Source organism: Astyanax mexicanus, chromosome 3, assembly GCF_023375975.1.
Source record: "Astyanax mexicanus isolate ESR-SI-001 chromosome 3, AstMex3_surface, whole genome shotgun sequence".
NCBI lineage: Eukaryota > Metazoa > Chordata > Actinopteri > Characiformes > Acestrorhamphidae > Astyanax > Astyanax mexicanus.
Window position 1 is genome coordinate 40,980,487 of NC_064410.1, and position 18,096 is coordinate 40,998,582.

The 18,096-nt window shown below is 36.6% G+C and overlaps 1 protein-coding gene across 5 annotated transcripts in view; it reads left to right on the forward strand.

The window, feature by feature from the left end:
- The window catches only part of phf14 (PHD finger protein 14), a 133,488-nt gene that overhangs the window by 25,199 nt on the left and 90,193 nt on the right, over positions 1 to 18,096 (forward strand). For all 5 annotated transcript variants that reach the window (XM_022683139.2, XM_022683141.2, XM_022683144.2 and 2 more), the window contains exons 5-9: positions 3,386 to 3,545; positions 4,296 to 4,407; positions 7,144 to 7,281; positions 15,098 to 15,244; positions 16,589 to 16,859. In XM_022683139.2, the coding sequence (XP_022538860.2) occupies positions 3,386 to 3,545; positions 4,296 to 4,407; positions 7,144 to 7,281; positions 15,098 to 15,244; positions 16,589 to 16,859 (828 nt within the window). The remainder of the gene's footprint in view (positions 1 to 3,385; positions 3,546 to 4,295; positions 4,408 to 7,143; positions 7,282 to 15,097; positions 15,245 to 16,588; positions 16,860 to 18,096) is intronic.

The following is an 18,096-nucleotide window of genomic DNA, read 5'->3' on the forward strand; positions in this document are numbered from 1 at the left end:
AAAGAGAAAATAGGCTTTTCTTGTGTTTCTTTGTATTTAAAATATATTATTTACTTCTAATTTTCCCAAATCCCAAATTTGATAATCGCACCCTCCTATTTTACCTAGAGAGAGTAAGGCCAATTGTGCTCTCTCAGACTTCGGCTGCTGATGACAAACAGCATGACCTGGGATTTAAACGGATCATAGTGGCAATGTCTTAGTAGTCTGTGGACCACTCTGAGTCCTTAATGAGGTAGAGTGTGTGGGCCTGAAAGTGGAGCAGGTTTGTGTCACCATAACTGTGAGCCATCACAATGGTAGTATGGCTCCACCCTCTCTTTTTAGCTAAGATTGGAGGGGTGGGTGTGTACCTGCCCTTTCACAACAACATGCAGTCGCCCCGTCACTACCGGAAAATGCTGTGGAGGGAAGACGAGACACACAGAGAAGCCCCACCATCAGACGTAGCTCAAGCTTATGTCCATATATGAGCTGGTATTTCCATTACAGATGTTACAAACTCAGTAAACTCTAAATATCTGTGCATCACAACCACAATTTACATGAAAAAAAATAATAATGCAGCTATTTTTCATATACAAAAAAATAAATAAGAGCCTACTTAAAAACGATTAGTTTCTTTGGTTTTACCAAATTGAAAACCTCTGGAATATAATCAAGAGGAAGATGGATGATCACAAGCCATCAAACTAAACTGAACTACTTCAATTTTTACACCAGGAGTGTCAAAAGGTTATCCAAAAGCAGTGGGTAAGACTGGTGGAGGAGAACATGCCAAGATGCATGAAAACTGTGATTAAAAAACAGGGTTATTGCACCAAATATTGATTTCTGAATTCCTAAAACCTAATGAATATGAACTTGTTTTCTTTGCATTATTACAATGCTTACAAGTCAATATATTGCAATGTATTGAGATATTGTAAGCAAAGCAATAAATTGTGATAGTTTTAATAAAATAAATAGAACTCATAATATAAAATAACTGCATTCACAATACATGTGACAATACATGCAGTTAACCAGGAAACTTTAGTGCGTTAATTGTTTTACACAAAATACGAGACACAATTGACAGAGCCTGTTAAAGCATTAGCGGTTATTTAACGATATAACACAGCAACACTTAATGTTGAATTCGGAAGGTAGATTACCTTTTATTTTACCTAGAGTTCATCTTTTCTTTCTTTCTCTCTCTCTCTTCTTTCTCCCTCTCTCTCTGTTTTACAAACTCACGTGGTCATGCACACACAAACACACACAGTGGATGGCACCTTTCCTCTTTTTAATCTGTTAAAAGGTGTGGAATATGGAGCTACACCCGGGTTTATTTTCTCCATTAAAACTCTGTTAAACTCAGTACATTACAATATTCTAGTTTAAAGAGCATCAAAACTACCCTGAGATATAAAAATACATACAATAATGTGTCTATCCTTCCAGTATAAATCACACTACACCATTATTTTTGTCCCATTCTCAAAACAACAGTCCAGTACCAGCATTTTTTTTTATCCACAATTTACTCACAGAACATTGTTGTGATTAATACAATTTTTTAAGTGATTTGCACCAATAATACAAATCTAAATGTTTCTAACACTGATTCTTTCATTCACATTTAAATGCCCTTTATTAAAAGCCTTAAGGAAGTCTTAAAGCAAATTAATCACAATTTTTATGTTTTTTTTTTCATCAATTGACACCACTAATAAAATTATACTCGTTTATATTTCTAAAATCTGAATAATATAAATTTTATTTTATGCAGTTATAACATTGGAATCTGGAGACTGAATACAGCACTGATATATATTCTTCAGGGTTTAAACACAGAACTATTAAGCACTAAATATCTGACACCAATCCTTATATTTAAACTAATAATTAAAACTCAATACTGTCTCTATGAAAATTGCTACAGTATTGCAAAACTTGCAGTGTGTTACATTACTAATAATTTCTTATACCTCTAATAAAAACATCTTTCTTGGGTTTTTAACAGTTTCAGGATGTTTCAGTGTACTTGGTGGAAACTGTGGAGCACATAAAACAGTTCTTTTCTCTAAATTCAGCGAGTCTGCAGTACTCCGTAAACTTGCTCCGATAAGCGTTCGGAACTCAAAGTTTATTTGCCGGTCTTTCCCCCACGCCCTTTGCTGCCTGGAGGCTGCTTTGTTGAATTAGGAGGGAGAATGTTATCTCTGCAATGGCGGGAAGGAGCTGATTGCTGTCCTCATTGGTGGCGTGGAGCACGTTTGCCGAGTTTAATAGGTGCCATGGTAACCCGATCAGCACAATAATTGTTTTCGCAGCCCTGGAAAATTAAGAAGACAACATTTTAGAAGGCTTTCACAGCCTTGCTGCTCGCAGTCTCTCGCCTGCGTGATGCTACTAGTTGATCAAATGGCCTCGTTAGCCCCGTGGCTATAGACGAAAGCACAAAGTGTACATCTGATTGGTGGGAAATGTGGAGGTAGACGAGGGTGAGGCAGTGCTGCTGGCTTTTATTGTTCTGACATTTTTCTCCTCTCTGCAGTGTTGCAGGACTCAGAGTGATGCAACGTTCTTGTAATTATATTTGGGAGGAATTTGCTATCTGTTATTACTGTTTTTTTCCTAACATACCCTGGAGAAAACTTCAGTAAACTCATTTTCACTTTTCATGCTGATAACTGTGTCCAATGAACATGTGTATTTGAATTAAAAAGCTGGGTAGGCCCAAGGAATGCTGTAATGCTTCATATTGATGCTTCAACGGTGTGTTTAAACAGTTTGGGCTGCTGCAATATAAAATGTTTACCCGTTAAGTTGCTAGGATCTGTGGGAACCTGGTAGCCAAAGGCTTCATAATTGGCCAAAGATAAATCCTATGTACTTGGTTAGCATTAGTTAAATAAGTGTGATTTCTGCCAGAGTTGCTTATCTGTTTCCATTGACAATTCTGGACTGACACCACTGATCATGATTTGTGCCACTGGTCTGTCCACTGGGGTGGTAATTCCTTCTATGACATTTAAGTGGTACACTGTGAATTAGTCAAAAAAACATGGACATGACTGATTTGGATGGGAGCAAATTCATATACTGTAGGTTGCAAATTTAATTCCTTCTGAATAGGGCTGGCAAAACCTCATTTCTTAAAAATGGAAAACTTTACAGGATAAATGAACACTTTTAATGAAAGTCAACATATAGATTTTAATTATTTACAATTGTTTTTTATCTAAGTCTTATTTTATTCTATTTTCTTGGTCCCATCATCATGAACCTTGGGCGTAATGTAAAGACCAACTGCCAGATGAACTTTACGTCAAAGTCTTTAGATAAATGTGAAACAATACAGTACAGTTGTTGTAATTATGACCTTTCTTCCCTCTAGGTTGCTATGGAGTTGATGGGGAGAGTGACTCAATCATGAGTTCAGCATCAGAGAACTCCACTGAGCCGTGGTTCTGTGATGCCTGTAAGAACGGGGTCACACCCAGCTGTGAACTCTGCCCCAATCAGGACGGAATCTTCAAAGAGACGGATGCCGGAAGGTACGCTTTTTCCAGTGTCTTTAATAATATGTTCGGCTCTGGCTATCGTCTTACGTTTGTCAGGAATTATGTTTTATTTTTACTTTAACTTTGAGGATTTTGTTCGGCTCTGCAGCCGCTCAGTTTATTATTCATCATCACTGATAAGTGGAGGTTGAGAATTCTCTAAGAAAAAGGGAGATCGAAGGTGAGGGAGGGATAATGGCAGGAGCAAGAGAGCGAGCGAGTCGGGCCTGAGAGAGACGGAGGAGGGGTCGGGGTGGGCTGGGGTGGGGGAGAATTGTGTGGAGCGTGGAGACTCAAGCCACGTTATCGCTTATAGTGCTCCTCAGCTTGCCTGCACCCGAATTTGCTACTTCAGTAGAGCATGAAAAACACAGCAAATTAAAGTGTGGAGCGCATGCTCGCCAGAGATGGATATCTTTATATTGGACTTTGGATTCCCATCCCCCAAGTCTGCATTTGAAATTTCGTGACAAGAAACGGTCAAGTTAGAGCCTATTTGAGCCATCAAGTGAGGATTTCCTGCTGCTGAAAGTGGTGACTGAGCATAACTTAGTGAAGTGTAGGATTCCTCACTGCAGCCTGGCTTTACAGGGCTGCAGTTTAGTTTCAGCTTTGGTTTTTCGGCAGTACTGAATGCATAAGTTGTACAGGTGTTCTTTAATGTATTGAAAATTTAACAGACTAATGCATAGGTATTGCTATTGTGCTGTTCACTAATCTCCTGGCTTTGTTTCCTCTTTAAAGGTGGGTGCATGTTGTGTGTGCACTGTATGTTCCTGGGGTAGCGTTTGGAGACATCGACAAACTGCGGCCAGTAACTCTCACAGAGATGAACTACACAAAGTACGGGGCTAAAGTAAGTATAGGCAATACTCTAGACTAACTTTTTCACTGGTTGCACCGGTGTGCTTCACTTTTTTTCTTAGGTGCACCAGCACAATTTTTTTACTGTATTGTCTTTAACGCCGCAGTTTTACAGGTTGACTTTTTTGTTTTTAAGCACTGTCCATCTAGGCAACATTGACTTGTAAATAATGACTAACAATTCTGGTCAAAGTTGTGTACTCTTGCAGATTGTAGATTGAAAACAAGGTTTCTTTATGGAACCGAAAGAGATATAGAATCACTATATCTTATACAGAATCTTATACAGAATCACTGTCTATAGCAACCACCCTTAAATTATGTTATGTTAGTTTAAGGTGGCTAATAATGATTTTTTTTTTTTTTTTTTTTTTTTTAAGCAGTGAGAACTTTAATGTTTGGTAGGTGGACGTCCACCACGTTAGTAGGAGATATCCTCAGTTTTAGAACAGCAAATGTGTTATTTATTGACCCAAAAAATGCAAACATGGTTACTCATCACCATGGAGGGATTCTGTAATTGTTTGTACATTTTTTTGTCTTTTTAAGATAAAATGTAATGGGGAATCCACTAGGTATTTATATATATTTTTTTTATTAAAGTCTTTAATTTGCTGCCCCCCAAAGCTTATTAGTTTTACAAATTCTACAAAAATTGTCGCTGGCCAAAGAAAAACATATCTCTAAAATACCAACATGGGGACGAAAGATCTTTAGTGAATCAATGTAAAGAGAGTTTTATTCAAACTTTTTTATTGTTTATTTGTCAGAAAAGTATCACACAGTTTAAAGGACAGCTGCCGGTTTTAAAGGATGTAGTAGACAAAAAAGTACCAAAATGCAGTAAAACATTTGCATTTGTACAGCAACAAAATGCACGATTGACTTATAAAGTAAAAAAAAAAAAAAAAGCACTGGAAATAGAATATGGAAATCGATACTAGCTTTAATGGCCGTGCGAATAAAACGGCTACATTATCAGCCAGTTTTATATTTCAGTGAAAAATCTGCTACCAGTCAAAAGTTTGGACAAACCTTACAAATTCTGTGTTTTTTTATTATAAAAAAATTCAGCATTGTAGATTAATACTAAAGCCATTCAAACTATACATAAAAAAAAAACATGGAAATATTTAATAAACAACAAAGACAATTAGTAAACAAGCCAAATATGTTTTATGTTTTAAATTCTTCATCTTGGCTGGATTTTCTCAATCAGCTTTAAGAGGTAGAGTCACCTGCAATGGTTTTCAGTTAACAGCTGTGCTGAATTTCTTGTCCTCTTAATGTGTTTGAGAGCATCACTTGTAAAGTTGTGAAGAGGTAGAGTTGTTATAAAGTGAATAGCTCTATCTGAGTAATTGTCTAATCCATATTATGGCAAAAACTCGTCAACTTAAGTAAAGAAAAAAAAAACATGAAATGAAGGTCATTCAGTATGAAAATTTTAAGAACTTTGAAAGAATCCTCAAGTGCAATCGCAAAAAAACATAAAGTTATGATGAAACTGGCACTCATCAGGACCGCCCCAGAAAAGAAGGAGCAAGAAACTGCCTGGTAACAGCACCCCAAATAGGTATTTTGGTTTGTTTAACACGTTTATGTTGCTACTTTATGTGTTCCTTTATAGTTTGAGCAACTTCATTATTCATGTACAATGTAGGAACAAAGAAAAACATTAAATTAGAAAGTGTGTCCAAGTGTGTGACTAATACTGTTCTGTTTCATCCTTCCATCTCTTAATGATAACATAAATCAGTAGCACCATAAATCATAAACATGAATCAGTGATAAAGTGCTCAGGGAGAATGTACACTAAACTAATGTTTCCGGTTCTGTTCTATAGTTGCAAGAATCCTGTAGGAGATATTTCCTCATATTTCCACTTTAGTTTAACTGCCGTTTTCATTACTGATGTCTTTTTTTTTCTCTGTGACGTCACAATAGCTGGTATTCTGGGTGGCATTCATGTGTTTCCACTTCTAGAAGGGGTCGAGACCCACGAAGAACAGAAGTGTGTACATGAAAAGTGCCCTTAATCCGAAAGTTGATCAACCTATAAAGGTTTCATAATTGTGCCATTCCTGACTGCCACCTCTCTGATGCTTCCTGCTTTCAGTAGAGACATCCTGACATTTACTTTACCTGAAAGTAAGTTTTAGGGTCAGTAAGCCAGAAGAGGGCCCTCATACAGTGAAGGCAAATTACTTTTAAAAGCACTTCAAAGTCTCCTTTTAATGGTTTGTTCTTTACATTTGAAAGGAAATTGCTCCTGAAAAGACTATTATTATTTTAATTTGGAGCTCCTGTAATGGACATATTTTCAGGTTTCTGAAATGATGACCTCCTCCTTCGTTAGGTGCTGACAAGGTCAAATAGGCTTTTAGAGCCTGGTTGGACACCTTATCTGTAATGGAGAGTTATGCAATAAAAATGCGAACATTTAAAACGATGTTCTAAGCATTTTCAGGTTGAACCTGTAATACACAGTCATCATGCACACTTCCTTGATTAACTTCTTCTCAATTAGACCTAATCTGATGCTATTAACATAATGGACTTTGAGTGTATCACTGGGAAGTGTCTGAAAACAACAGTCTTTAGATTAGTGAAGGTTGAAGTGTCTCTAAATGTAGTAATGTAACACTAACTCTCTCTAGGCTGCTAGTCATGAGGATTCATGGTCTGATGTGTAAGAATGGGCCTAATGGAGCGTTGTGTTGTGCAGGAGTGCAGTCTGTGTGAGGACGCCCGGTTCGCCCGGACGGGGGTGTGCATCAGCTGCGACGCAGGCATGTGCCGCTCCTATTTCCATGTGACGTGTGCTCAGCGGGAGGGGCTTCTGTCTGAGGCTGCTGCAGAAGAGGTGAGGTGACATGGTCTCGGGCCATTTAACTATGCTGTGGATATTCTACACTGTGAAATGCAACAAATAGTAGGTAAATCTTAGTATTAGGGTATTATATCGAAAGTGGTTCTAAAGTCAATGATGATATAACACACAGAGGTCCTAGAGGGCTGCAGAAAAATAACATAATACAGGAAGATGAAAAAAATAAATAAAAATCTGCACCTAACATCTGGGGTTACACATAGGTTCCATTCCTTTCTCCTATATATTCTGCTTTCCCACTTATTCTCTATTACATACACAACCCTAGTAACCTCCTCCACCTAACAGCTCAGCTGCTGTGGTCGTTCATGATCTGACCATCAACATTTGACACAAAGCACCTAAGCAAATACCTAAGCTTCCCTTCACACATACACTAATCATCCACTACGCCACAAGCTCTTCACAGTAGTAGACAGTTAGACACCCTTCTTCATTATAGTTTTGCTGAATTTGGCTCACAACATCTCCAAATGGCTCAGCAGCTTCTTCTGTGACTCCTCCGACACATGTGAAGTCAGTCAATCACCGCCTCTTTTTGAACTGCTGTAGATGTAGCATTGCCGAGTAGCATCACAGCTCACAGACGCCTCGTGGTGATCAACATCACCCTAGGAGTGATGTGGGAAGAGAGCACCATCTACTCATCCGGCAGCCGATGGCAAGCTGCATAACCAGGATTCAAACCAGCGATCTCCTTATCATGGTGGCAGCACCTTAGTCCTCTGGATCACCTGGAGCCCCCTAATCTATCAACTATTAAAATAAATAATTGATCATTTGGTTTATTGCACTTATGTAATTATCAGCTTTTAAATTTGTCTTTAGGTTGTTTTATATGTTTGCTAATAACAGTAAAGACAAAGAAGTCTTTAATTTGCTTATTATTTAAAATACTCTTTTAACTAAATGTCCCAGAAAATGTCCTGTCACAGTTTAAAACCAACAATCCACAAAGTAGCAGCAATAAAATCTAAAACAATTAAGTATTTATTTTCCTTATTATTAAAAAAAAAACACAGGAAACTGATAATTTAAGCTTTTAATTAAAAATTAATTTGTGTTTCTGCTATGTTTAAAAGTATTTTACACTTTCAAAAAAAAAAATAGTTCGAAAAGTATCTTGTGGTACTGCTTCTTTGTATCAGTGACTTTTATTTTGACATGGTCAGTTTGTTTGCATTAGTGAATTTGATTCTGTTCCACATTAAAAGTTGAAGAGTAGGGACTGTGCTTCTGAGGTTGATATACTTGAAAATTTGTCCGTTTTTCACATAACTGTAGTAGATGCCCACAACTCACACTAATGTAATGTAATGTAATGCTGTTCACTTTAGACCCATCGAGACCCAATAAGAAACTTGAAAGGAAACAAAAAATGTATTGTTTAGTGTTAGTGCTATAAGCTGAAAATTCGGTTTAAAAAATAATCAGTTTTTCCATTGTGTTCTGCTTTTTACTAAATTGATGCATGTCAGAATTTTATAAAATTATATTTTATTTGGAACAATTTCTTAGGACTTTTTCATATCGTTTGCATTAATAATATTTTTGTGTCACTTTTTTTTTAAAGCAGTTTACATTGATGGGTATATGCAGCATTGTCTTTTTTTTCACCAATTTCAGTAATTGCCAGTTCACATCAACTATTTATTTACTAGAAATAAACAAGATCAATTTGATTCGAGAATTTAATCTTAATTTAAAAATATATTTTTTAATAATCCTCCAGTCCTAGCTCCACAGCTGCCTTCATTAAAAAAACAAATAAGGAATATATAATGTATTATTAATTCACTTCTCTATCACAACACTCTCACCACTAGATTCATCAAGCTTCATTTAAGTCACGTGAAGCTCACCAACTTTAACTTTTCAAACGTCTGCCAATGTAACATCATTAGACAGCTCATGTTTTCCACTAAACTATGCAACTTGAATCTCTCAATCTCGATTATGAGGAAACATTTTTTTAATTGTACAAAAGATACTGTTTTTTTTTTTTTTGTTCAAGCTGCTCAATTTGCACTGTGTCTGTGTTTTGCACCTTCATGTTACAGACTGTCACAGTACATAAACATACACAGTAGGATAAATAATATTACAAATAATTGAAAAATATTTATTTACTAGAAATAAACAAGATCAATTTGATTCGAGATTTTAATCTTAATTTAAAAATATATTTTTAAATAATCCTCCAGTCCTAGCTGCCTTCATTAAAAAAACAAATAAGGAATATATAATGTATTATTAATACAGTCCAAATAGGCAGACAGCAGATTCTTGAACACAAGAAGGGTCATGTCAGATTATGAGAACAGCCATGGTAAGTTTAGGACTGACAAGTTTGTAAGATGGAATTTAAAATTGGTGTCCGGAAAGCCCTAAAGTGGAAATTTCCTTATCTTGTCGATGATGTCCTCGTCTGGCTTTTTTTGATCTTATCTATCACAATTTTTTTCTTTTGATCCATCATGGAGCTATATCCTCCTCCTCTCATAAAGTCCATGTGTGGGAGCAGTGTTTGCTGTCCACCCTGTGTGTGTGTGTGGGTGTGTGTGCGTGTGTGTGTGCGCGTGCACAGTGTAATAAAGCAGCCCTAAGCTGCTCTGAGTCCTTCATCATTTCAGAGGCTCTCCTCATGCAGGCGTGTTCACGCTCTGCTGCTGCCACCCAGGCACTCAGGCATGCTGGGATAAATCACACACCAGCACAGGGATACAGGAGGCATTAAGATTTACGCCTGCCAACAGCCATCACCAAAAGTGGGCCTGATATTGCCAAATTAAAGACGCACCGTAATGATGATCAAATATGTCACCAAATGCAGCTGCAGCAAACACTGCTGTTAGTAATTCAGAGGTGTCTCCGCTGCTTTCCCTTGTTCCTGCACTACAGCGAGCCTGTGTTCCTCTGTTTTACACTGTATCTATCACCCTTCAGTGCAAAAGTTGGGGCACAGTTTTGCTGATTTTCTTATTAAACTGATAATTAATAGGTGAATTCGGTCAAGTGTGCTGAAGCAGGACGAGCACATAGCTGTGCATTAATACATTCACTGATTTAGAAAAGGGCTGTGTGGAAAGTTTAGTTTTCTGCCTGTGTGTGCTTGTCTTTCAACTTTTACCTTCACACCAGGACATGGCCAAGCAATATTAATTATTTGCTTACAAGACTGTAGTAAATAATTTTTAATTTTTTTTATTTTACTAAATGGAAACCTCTGGAATATAATCAAGAGGAAGATGGATGATCACAAGCCATCAAACCAAGCTGCACTGCTTGAATTTTTGCACCAGGAGTGGCATGAATCTATCCAAAAGCAGTGTGTAAGACTGGTGGAGGAGAACATGCCAAGATGCATGAAAACTGAGATTAAAACCAGGGTTATTCCACCAAATATTAATTTCTGAACTTTTAAAACTTTATGAATATTAACTTGTTTTCTTTGCATTATTTAAGGTCTGAAAGCTCTGCATCTTTTTGTTGTTATTTTAGCCATTTAGCCATATTTCTCATTTTCTAGAAATAAATGATCTAAATGACAATATTTTTATTTGGAATTTGGGATAAATGTTGTCTGTAGTTTATACAATAAAACAACAATGTTCATTTTACTCAAACATAAACCTATAAATAGCAAAATCAGAGAAACTGATTCATAAATTGAAGTGCTCTCTTATTTTTTTCCAGAGCTGTATATATTTTTATTATTATTAAAATATTCCAAAATAAACATGATGAATACAAATGACATATGCAGACTTTTTAAAAAGGGATTAATGGAACTAACTGTAGCCATATAACAATTATTGAGAAATATACCATATATTACAATATTTCTGTAGGTTTAGAAATGAACACAGTGCAGCGTGACCTTTGTTTTGTAAATATATTTTAGGCTTATTTATTTATTTATTACATATTTGCATATTTGCTTATTTATTTATTTATTTATTTATTACATCTTTTACATAAGAAACATATAATGCAAGCCCTTTTTAAGCAAATAAGTAGTATATTTACTTTCTTACTAAGAGCATTATAATCAGTACTCTTAGCATAAATAATATAAAATGCAGATATTAAGATCCTATACATTTTATTTGTAAGTAAAAAAATAAATAAATGAATTACCTATGCAGTGCCCGTCAAAAGTTTGAACACATTTTCTCATTCATTCTGTTTCTTTACTTTATTTAATGTATTTTATATATTGTAGTTTAATATTAAAACAAATAAGTTATATATGGAAGAAGCATATATGGATTTATGTAGTAAACAAGTGAAAGTGTTTGTCCTCCACAATCCTCTGACCTAAACCTGATCAACTGAGATGGTGATTTTGGAAAAGCAACAACAATTGTTCAACACCAACTATATTACATATTCTGATTTAACACGTTTAGTTTACACACTAATTACAAGTGTTCCTTTATAGCTTGGATGTCTTCCAATGGAAAAAAAATGTATAAAGAAAGAAAAAGCATTGAGTTGAAAGAGGTGTGTACAAAACTCATTTTAATGTGTCTACACTGATATTAATGATTAGATTTGTAGAATTATAAGTTTTTAGTAAAATTGCTTGTATTACTGGAGATTTTCTGGGATTTGTACTGAGATTGAAAATGAAGTTACAGAATCTAAATTAAGGTTTGATTGGCTTGTTTGAGGAAGTCCATTTATCGGATGTATAGTATAGTTTGTGAATGTTGTATTTAGATATGTTTTTAGATATCAATCTTTGACTTTTGATTGCTAATGAATTGGGAAATGATATGAATGTGGTTGAATGTTGGTTAGGTCTGGGTGTGATGGACTGTAGTCACAGCCCATCAGGTTGATGGTTGAAAATGTAGCTTCATATCGGAGAGGCCTGTGGTGTAAAGGTGACGTTCTGTGCTGATAAACGCTCGGGAAAAGTGCCTACTCGCCACAATCCACTTAATCCAGTCAACTGTGCAAAGGGCCTCGTATCAACAGGTAAGCTCGCTGATAGCATCCAGCGAGACACCTTAAGCCTAAACGATTCCGCAGGCACAGGGAGCGGGGAAACGGTAGCGCTTCCAGCAGACTCAACAGCGGAGGGGGGAGGTGTAGGTCTGTGTGTGTGTGTGTGTGTGTGTGTGTTTGTGCATGTGTCTGTTGAATTCAGGGCTGCAGAGGAGAAAATGTCTGCTGTCTAAAGGCTGAGATATGAAGCGGCTCTTATAGGTTCATTCTCTTCTAAAGCTGTACCTCGCTCCAACTCTGTTTCTGAGAAAAACAGAGCCGTAACTGCTTTCACTTCCCAGAAGTCACTTCTATCAGCTCCAGAGTCTGCGTTCTCAGTAAAAAAAAAGAAAAAAAAAAAGCGCTCAGCCTTTAAAACGTGCGGAAATTTACCGACCTGTTGTTGTGGCATATTTGTCACAGTTATCTGCGCTCACACAGACTCCGGGCTGCAGCTCCGAGCGTCATTACCAACAACCACCAAAATAGGTGAGCCTGCCTCCGAGCAGATACGCCTATCTGCACCAATAATGAAACCATACATTAGTATTATCACGCCTTCCAGGATCGGAGGACACAGAATGAAATCTGGAGAAATGGTGATGTTGGAACAACATCTAGAAATGTGAGAGGATACGTAATATTTCACAGCGAGGAGATTGGACTTTTAAATCCACAAAGCTGCTTTACATGCTTTTCTGTGCCCTTCACCTCAGCCTGGGTGTGTAATTTAGAGTCTAAGCTTGCTAAAGACTAATTTAGCATTTACTTAGATTGTACAGGTTTAATTGCTTAATTTTATGGAATATTTTGTAAATACAGGGGAATGGACTTGCAAACTGATTAGTCCATCAAGTTGCATACAGTGACATGCACATTTTTTTTGGCACCCCTGCTCATGGACTCCTCTAATAGTAATATAAGAATAAGACTGCATGCATCGTTTTTCCTGTATGCATCCACTAAATAATGCTGTTAATATCTTTAAAGAAACTCTGTTCACTCATTGACCACCTATATAACTCTGGCAAGCAGTCATTTCCAGTCTTACTAGATCAGGCTCTGATCTCTACGAATGAAGAGAGACCAAAATACTCTAAACTGAAGGCAAATTTGCTGTTTCAAAATATTAGTTCATAGTGCTTGTATATGCTGGCTACAAACTTTAAGGAAGGGTTTTACTAGCACATCAACCCTTCTTCAATTCTGAGAGAACCGGCAAACTGATAGGCTCTTTTGGTTTAGGGGTTTGACTTCATCTGTAAACAGATGTCATGTTAGGCGTTATAAACTCTGACATTCATATTTTATTCAGTGCTTAGTAGGGGTTTTCCATATTGTATCTTATGGAATAATATTGCCAACTTTTTAGAATATCGTAAATGATGATATACCCTGATATATGATGCCATGTCACCCACCCATAATTATCACATCAGGGTACTACTTTTTGCTGTTTAAAGCAAAAGAAAAATCTACAATGTTCTAGTTTTCCATTATATATCTACTAGAGACTATATTAGAGATTATATTTGTCCAGGATAATATATTTTACCTCAGTCCTGGATATATGGAGATATATGGAGTGCAGTATTATTATTATGCAGTAGAGTATTCTTAAAAAAAATATTTTAATTCAGTGTTTTGTCATGTTGTGTTGTCATTGTGAAATATCGTGATATTATTTTAGGGCCATATCGTCTGTCCCTAGTGCCTGTTTAGAATAAAAGTCCCAAGCATAATTGCTTCATCATGTACATTTTGTATATTTTTTTACATGTTCTTGTAACTTACGTTTGCTCTCTGTATCAAAAACTTAATTGTTTAAACTGAATCTAAAACTTAACTTATTGAGGTTTTAGTGAGACACAGAAAGGATTTTCTTTGGATGACATTTCTATAGTGGTCATATTTTTGCAGGTTTTTCACCATCACAGATATATATATATATATAGTTGAAAATAAAAAGAGTTTGTGTGTCTTTCTAGCAGTCCTACAAGCAGTTCTCTCAGAAAATATCTTGCTTTTCCAGACCTTAACTTGACCTCCATCATTCCTGCTAGCTGCCATTTTATAATTAAATTACGAAAATGTGGTTATGACTACCTGAATACATTTTGCCATATTCTTTTTATTTTTTTTTTTGCTTTGTGGGCATTAATTATGCTAATTTTTAGAGTGCTACTCAGTGCTTCTTCCATAATGTCCATGGCTTTTTACGTTTATAATGCTTCAAAATTTGCATCATTCGTATGTTCCTTAAGATGATTTTGAACAAACCATAGCTTGAGAGCTTGGGGAAAGTTATGAGAGATGAGAATTCTTAAGCCCAAATTGGTATGGTGTTCCTTTTCCTTTTTGACTCAAAAGCTGCAGAAAAAAATTATATTTAATCTTGAATTTTATGTATTTATGCCTTTTAAACACTTAAGCACTTAATATTCTTTTCACAATAACATGTAGTTTAACCAGGACAAAGTGCTTGCAATTTCATTGTGTATTAATAAAATAGTCCATTCATGCTTATTAATTATCTAGCAAATGATGAACAGCTGGCACATGAAAGCAAATATACAAATCATATGTCTCAAACATACATACATTTATTTATTTTTATTTATTTATTTATTTTTATTATTATTTAAAAAACTTGCCTAGTTTGGCCTAATAACCATAAAGGGACCTTTACTCAACATAAAAGTGGTTCAATTGCAAAGCAAGGTCTGCACTATTCCCTATAATGTAAGTTTCTGCACTCCATCTCTGACATCTCCAACTTGTGTTCCTGTTTTAGGACATAGCCGATCCGTTCTTCGCCTACTGCAAGCAGCACGCTGATCGCTTTGACAGAAAGTGGAAGAGGAAGAACTACCTGGCCCTGCAGTCTTACTGCAAAGTGTCCCTGCATGAGAGAGAAAGGCAGCTAACTCCAGAAGCCCAGGTTTGAACTGAGACTGTAAAGTACTTCTAAACCATCTACTGTTTCTTAGTACTGAATCATTGCAGTCATTTTACCACCAATCTCTTTCTCAATCTCATAATTTATTCACAGGTACAATTATCCATTATTTTTTTTAAATACACTGTATTTTTCACACTATAAGGTGCACTTAAAATGATCAAATTTTCCCAAAAAGCTGATAGCGCCCTGAGTTACCGGAACACTTTACTAGCGTTAAGTACTGCTAACCGCAGACAACTCTTTTGCTTACCGAGCTGTTAAATATATTGGAAATCTAAGCTTATTGTAAGTAAATGAAAGCAATTTATTTACCCAAATAAACAGAAATCTGTGTAGATGAACATCCAGCACTGGTTTGACTTTAAAATATATATTTTTTCTTTCAAGAATTACAGTTTTGTTTACCTAGGCACTTCCCCATTAGAAGGGAAACATGGCGACACCCTTGTTCTTTATTGTTGTAGCTTACAATGTGCCTTATTATCCAGTGAGCCTTGAAAAATAGCCGTTTGAAAAATACGATATTAAGGTGGTATAATGAAAGTTTTACATGGAAATTACTCATCTAAACAGCTGTCTCCTCTTTCAAAAGGAAAAAAAAATAAATAAATTGTAAACAAAACTGTAAAATGTGCTACCAATATTTATCCAACCAATTAAAAAAAGGCCTTTTCACAATTAAATCCAGTTAAAAGTTAATAGTAGTAGGGATCTGTACCCTTCAGAAAAGGGCAGAGCAAAGCCAAGTAGTGAAGTTACTGAGTATCTGGGCAGGCTTGAGCAGATGCTAAAGTTAGCTAACTGGTCACTGTACAGAGAGGACTCAGGAGAGAATAGCACTAGAACAATATCAGCTCAGGAATAATTAAATAAATAAATAAATAATTGTTCTTGTTGCAGTGCTACACACAAGGATAAGCTGTGATATGCTACCCAGCATGGTAAAAGGTTGCAGTGACCTATACCAGCTAACCACCAGTTATCATGTACAGTACAAAACAACAAGGTTGTAAATGGACATGTAAAACTGCATTTGGGCATTTTTTGCACCTCTATTATGTGTACTGTAGCTACTCATGATTTCTCTGTTTTGTTAGATGTGTAGTACGTTGCATGTGTTATTACAAGTTAATTACATGTAACATGCTATAATTATGCACCATTTCTTTTAATCAAAACTATTCACTCCATTTAAAAAGCAAATAGCAATGCGTACATAGGAATTCTAAATTCTCAGTGTTTTGTAATGATGCATGACTGTGGTTTTTATTTGTTTGTTTAATTATTTAGTTTTTAATTCATGTATTTGCTTCATACCTACAGGCTAGAATCACTACGCGGTTGCAGCAGTACCGGACGAAGGCGGAGCTCTCGCGGAACACTCGGCCACAGGCGTGGGTTCCTCGTGAGAAGTTGCCCCGCCCCCTCACCTCCAGTGCCTCTGCCATTCGGAAGCTGATGCGCAAGGCGGAGCTCATGGGCATCAGCACGGACATCTTCCCTGTGGACACGTCTGACACGAGCGCCAGTATAGACGGCCGCCGCAAACACAAGCAGCCCGCCCTCACTGCAGACTTCGTTAACTACTACCTGGGTATGTGGGACATTCTGCATTAATCCTTAACCATTAAGACCTGCTTCAGATTAAGCTTCATCTGACAACTATATGTATATTTTAAAATGAGTTTTGTTTTAAGAACTGAGAGTGTTATGGCTTTTTTGTAGATCGGATAAGCACCAGGTTGGTAATGTACAAACAGTGGGGAACACTTATGATAAAGGCATACCATATTTTTCGCACTATAAAGCGCACTTGAAATCCTTTAATGGATAAATTTTACCAATCAGGTAGTGAGGAGAAGTGGTGAAGCCACTTCATCAAATTGCATTGTTATTCAGGAGTTTTAGTTTAGTTCTCCAGCACCGAGACTGGGGAAGTATTAGCATTACCCGCAAACTGCGCTCGCTATTTTCCAGTTCAGAGGGGAGTATTATCGGCCTGTAGCCTGCTCCTAACCCCGGCTAGCACTGCTGAAGCAGCATTAGCATTACCCACTAACCGTTCTCGCTATTCCCAGTTCAGCTGGGATTATTATTGGCCTGTAGCCTGCTTCTAACCCCTGCTAGCATTACTGGAGCGGTTAGCTGCTAATGCTAATGCTCCAGCCTTAGTGCTGGAGAACCTTGGTAATCTAAACATACTGTAAATACACTAAAACGCTTTACTCACCCAAATAAACAGTTTTCAGGAGAAAAAAAATCCAAATTAACATCCAGAGCTTGTTTGACTTTAAAATATTGTTTTTTTTTTTATTTAATTTTTTTTTTTTTTTTTTAACACAGTTTTGTTTAATTAGCTTACCTTTACTTAACTTAGTTCGCTAACCCCTAGCCACTACCACCTAGTGGTGAGACCTGCTGAATTAGTAGTGTTCCTTATAGTGTCTCTTAAAATGCGCCTTATAATCCATTATGCCTTATGTATGAAAATAGACCGGAAAGTAGATGTTCATTAATAGTGCGTCTTATATTGTGATATATTGAAGCTGTAATTACTGGTAAATGCTGATACAATGCCTCTCTGAAATGCCATGAGCTTTGATTGGTAGTCGAGAAATGAAATGATCTTATTAGCTTCTTAACGACATCAGTTGTAGGAAGGAATATCTCCTCATTAAAGCACATGGATGCTGATGATGCTTGCAGACGGCTGTGTAGAAATTCAACATTTTCTTAACCACCATTGTTGCGTCGCTTATTTGAATCCAGAAAAGCTTGCGCCCGCAACATCTGCTGCTTACTCTCCGCTAACACTCATCTCTTACTGCAAA